Source organism: Trachymyrmex septentrionalis, unplaced genomic scaffold (assembly GCF_001594115.1).
Source record: "Trachymyrmex septentrionalis isolate Tsep2-gDNA-1 unplaced genomic scaffold, Tsep1.0 scaffold42, whole genome shotgun sequence".
In the NCBI taxonomy this organism is placed as follows: domain Eukaryota; kingdom Metazoa; phylum Arthropoda; class Insecta; order Hymenoptera; family Formicidae; genus Trachymyrmex; species Trachymyrmex septentrionalis.
The window spans coordinates 834,029-839,047 of record NW_017305590.1 but is presented as its reverse complement, the minus strand read 5'-3'; the positions used below and the strand labels follow the sequence as shown (position 1 = coordinate 839,047).

Sequence of the window (5,019 nt, the reverse complement as noted above, 5' to 3'; positions counted from 1 at the left end):
TTGATTAAAACTTTATGACTTTCTGAATGTATGCAAATATAATGTCACCGGAGTGATGACACCGGACATGACGTTTTCAAATAATACATAATAATTGGCTATTATTGCCTTTAATCTTAAACCTAATAATTAATTATAATAATTCCATAACCAGATTCGTTATTAAAAGTGCCATGTATCGATGTTGCGATTTAGCCTTAATAATACGATACAATATCATCTGCACACAAATTATCTCCACACAAAAAATTAATTAGATTTAAGTATCCCGTATTCCTTATTGCCTGCGAATGATAAATCATGATTAAGCGTCGACGATGAAATCAATCTGTTCATCGTTACGCCATGAGTGAGTCAATGAATTTTAGAAGATTTCCTCACGCGAAACGCAGAATCAATGTGCTCGTAATCCAGTTAATTAAACGGCAGGTACCTTATCTCCTTTATATCTCTTTTAAATTATTTCTTACTAAGAATAAAACGATTAGTTTAAAAACACAGCGTATATTTGCTATCCCACAAAACCGCGTCTATTCAAATAGATCGACGTACCGTCACAGTCTCCGAAGCCGACCGCCTCGTATTGGTAGTATCGTAGATACATCCTCTCGCTCTCACATCGCGGATTCGCGTCGGCTTTTGCACGGTCTCTAAATCGTGCTTGTTAATCCCAGGAACGTTCTCCTTTGTCGAGGCGAGAAAGCGAACGGCCGACTCGAGAAAGCAACAACAACTCGATAGTTCAATGCAAAAGGATTACAATTTAAAAAAAAAAGAATGATTTTTCAGGTGGTACTTTTTTTTTTCATTTTAATGAAAGGAAAACTTTGTGAGTATGTGTGTTGTATGAAATTATGTACTTTTGTATATTCTAGTTATTAGTGGTTTATGAAAAAAATATCTCTAGGTTAAATGATTTTATTTGTTTTTTTATTTTTATATATATATATATTTTTTTATGACAGTAGAAAAATGGATTTCCTTTCTCTTGGCAATACCAACTGAAAAATTCATTAATCCACGCTACATCTCTTTTGCATTAAGTCGGCGAATTAAGTGCATTTCACGATTACGCTATTGAGTATTTCGTGTCTCAGTGATCCTGACGAGTGTATTTAGCGAAATGTATCAGGAAAATTTTATCTATAGATATAAGGCACGACGCACGCGCGTTTGCGATCTCGCATATCTAAGTAAGGCTAAGCCCACGATCTTATTTTAAGAGGCCGTAAGCTTGTAAGTGATGATATATCGGCCACAGAACTTATGCTTTTAGGCCGTAAGAATTGAGTTTTGCTCAATTCGCTTAAGTCTAACGGTTAAAGCCTAAATCTGCGCGAAAAGTTTAAAGACAGAAATTATTGTCACTTAATCACTTTCGACTTATGACTTAAGCCCTCTTAAAGCAAGGCTGTGGACCTACTCTGTTTCTGCATCTGTTTGTATGACCGAACGAGTTAAGCGTTAATTGTGAGTTGCATGTAAACATATCTATAGAAAATTGAGGCACCATGAATAAATGTACAGCTATTGTTGCGCCGTATGCATTGCGCATATATTAATGATAAAATGTCAGCCTACGTCTGTGCCTTCGAGACAAATCAATTTAGGATGTCGCTGAATTTAGAAAGATAGCGCAAACGCAAGGTTAAAAAAATAAATATGCTGATGTAAGCTGATGCAGCTGAAAGAAGAATGACAATCATTAACCTTTACAGGATGAGGAAGCCATTATAGTGACTCTAAAAAAGTGTTACATTATGAGACAAGAAATAATGAATTATAACAAATGGTCAAGAAAGAGCTGTAAGATTTTAATTTAAAAATAAACCGCAGTCCTCTAAAGGTAAACGATACTGTCGCACTTTGGACATTGTTACGTTCTTTATGTTAAATATGAATAACCGCGCCAATATCACTCCAATACTTTCATCAATTTTAATTTTAGGCTGACAGAACAGTAATGAAACGAGCAATTTCAGGCTGTTCGCGGCACATGCGCGAAATCACTTCCTAACTAAAAGACTGTTTTAAGAGCCTGGATCTGTCGAGGGAAATTCGTTCATTTGCAATCACAATTAATCGTGTTACACTTTTACAAAATTGTTTATCTTACTATTATATTTTGTCTCCGGTTTTAAACAATGAAAAACTAAATAAAAAGATACTCTCTAAACTTTTTAGAGTGAGACACTCTAAAAAGTGAAATGTTACTTTTAAAGATTAAAAAGTGAGCCACTTTTTTTCAACTGGTTCAATTTTTACTCTTTGCAGTCAGATTTCACTTCAAACAATTTAGAGAGTAAGATACGTATAAAGGTGCTCTACATAATTCGCAAATCGCAAAACGTACTTCGCAAACGCAGAATGACGATCACCGCACACAAGACACACACAGACGAAAACCAATTGCATGCAATGAAAAAACAAACGCAAATCTGCGTCTGCGTTTGCGAACTACGTTTTGCGATTTGCGAATTATGTAGAAGCACCTTAAGATGATGTAGTCGCAAAGGTGATTAAAATGACTGATCAACTGAAAATAAAGTTGAATGATTTATAGTTAATATAAAGTTAGTCACTATTAGTTTAAATAAATATTATGTTCTATACGTATATGAAATATAATTTGTATCTTTATAATGCTTTCAAAGTTAATACGTAAGGATCCTTAAATAATTTTGATAGTCGCGGATTCCGTGATCGTACAGATCCAGCCTGTTGGAAGGGCATTTATCCTAATGATAATTCTCCACCCGAACCGTCATCACGGCTTCCCGGCGATGCCCCTCTTATTCTACGTACCCCGTTACTCCCACATTAATATCTCGTTAAGTATAGTGACTATTTCTACATTATTTACAGAGCGTTACAAACGTTAGCCAGTAACGTTCGTAAGGTTCCTGCTGAGATGCTTCACTCGCCACATTTGCGGATTCGTTGTAGTTACAGTTTACATATCCAATAGGCATTTTTTGATATATCCAAATAAATGTGTTTTAGCGTAAAAGATGGTTACAAATCAAATTTTATGGTCGCGAAGTATGAATGGAAATAGGAATAAGTTTCGTAGGAAGCAAAGGTAACAAGGATAACACGTAGGTTTAGCATAAATAACAGTGATGGGTGAAGCATCTGGAACACAATAAATTATCAACTGCCGTCAACACATAATCTCTCAACCTTAAAATCATTGTAACCTCTGAGAACGTTCATCGTTTTTCGCAACGTCCAGCAGAGCGTCGATCGCCTTTGTTAACCCGTTGCCTCGCGAACATCTCTTCAACATCTGACTTTCCTCACCGTCTTTTTTGCTCTTAGCCACTCTCGCGAGGTAGCGGGTCGACATCCGTCGGATTCCTCGCCCGATCGATCGCTGTTCTCGAGCCAAGAGCACGTTCTCGAGAACGGCCGACGAGGTTGCATATTTGAAAAAAAAAAAAAAAATCGATATTATAGGCTCGCTACTTTACAGGAATATGCTACAAGTATGGACTTTGGAGCGTCTCTCCATCTCTCAGTTTCTAAGCTCGTCGTGCACGTATCAATGGAACGCGTCCAACACATTCAGCGACAATGGTGGCGTAATGGGTGGCAAATGGTCACCGCAGGTCGGGAAATTCGGTGGTATCGGCGGCAGATCCCCTTGCGTCCCCACGTGCAGAACCAGATTCATGCCGATCAATATGTGGAACAAGAAGTGACAATGGAACAGCCAATATCCTACAAAGAAAATTGATGTGTTGATTTCTACTTATGATATTGATCTTAGCTATATATTCTTTTTTTTCTACTCTTGATATACATGCTCGGGTTTCTAGAACCCCATTCATATTTGTTACTGTAACTTCCGTAAAAATGGACATACTTCGATTAATTTTTTTTTCGATCGATGGAGAATTAATTAAGAAACAAGTCCATAATGTGTAAAAGTCGATAGAATTATGGAACTTCGAGATATAAATAGGTTCCAAGAAAGAGAAAAGTTTAGAAACACGAAAAGATCTTGATTGCACTGGGATTTCTGGGACCCCAGTGTGTATAGCTAGGGTTAAAATAACTAGGGTTAGTCACGACGATTATTTTACATATACTGCAATAATCGACATAATCGATAAAATTTATAATCGAAGTGATAACGGCTTTCTATACATTCCCATAATTTAACAAAAACAATGGTTATTAATTTCACCGTTATAAATTTGATTGCAGAATTATATATGGAACAATTATAAATATTAGTTTTATTTTAATAATATTAATTTAGTATTATAATTTCATCAGCAGCAACAATTTCATTTGATACCAGTTACAATATTCTATTACCTCCATATTATATTTTGTGATATTACATTTTGTAATTTGTATTCTATTTAAAATGTTATAAATTAATTGTTTTATCGACATGCAATTGATATTTTAATTTTGTTATATATAATAGCTTTTATTGTTCAATATTTATTTGCGAAAAATTATCTCTAAAATCGCAACCAAGTCATTGTAAAATTAGGAACCAGATACTTTTGTCTAACTATTTTACTAATACAGTTGGACAAACAAAACATACAATAGAGATAGGTCAGTGCATGTAAATGTGCCGTGCAAACTTTCGTAATTGTGCGGGCAACTACGAACGGAAACGGTTTGCATCTCATCGGACTATCGCGCGAAAAGTTTTCAATTGTCCTTGTTAACTTACCCGGATTGTCCGCGCGGAAGCGGAAGATGACGTAACCGTTGTTGGGAACTGCGATGGTGTCCTTACCAGGAGGCAGGTTGAATTCTCTATGCAAGAGACCTCTCTTATCGAGATCGAGGGCGTGCTTCAAATTAATTTTCTTCACATTTCTATCGGGAGAACGGCCAATACCGATCACATTGAACGCATATCCGTGCAAGTGGAAGGGATGCGATAAGTTGGGCTGTTGTACTGTAATCGACCGCATACAAAGAATTAAAAAGGGTACTTATATACACGAAAAGAACGTTTTGCTGAAGTATTTAATAGCTAGATACAGG

At 36.1% G+C, this 5,019-nt stretch overlaps 1 protein-coding gene across 1 annotated transcript in view; it reads right to left on the bottom strand.

The window, feature by feature from the left end:
- Positions 1 to 951: 951 nt before the first annotated feature.
- LOC108751233 (laccase-4) overlaps positions 952 to 5,019 on the bottom strand; it is a 58,773-nt gene continuing 54,705 nt past the window's right edge. Inside the window, exons 9-10 of the mRNA XM_018491311.1 lie at positions 4,700 to 4,930; positions 952 to 3,723 (exon numbers count right to left, since the gene is read on the bottom strand). Coding sequence (XP_018346813.1) covers positions 3,545 to 3,723; positions 4,700 to 4,930 — 410 coding nt within the window. The 3' untranslated portion in view covers positions 952 to 3,544. The remainder of the gene's footprint in view (positions 3,724 to 4,699; positions 4,931 to 5,019) is intronic.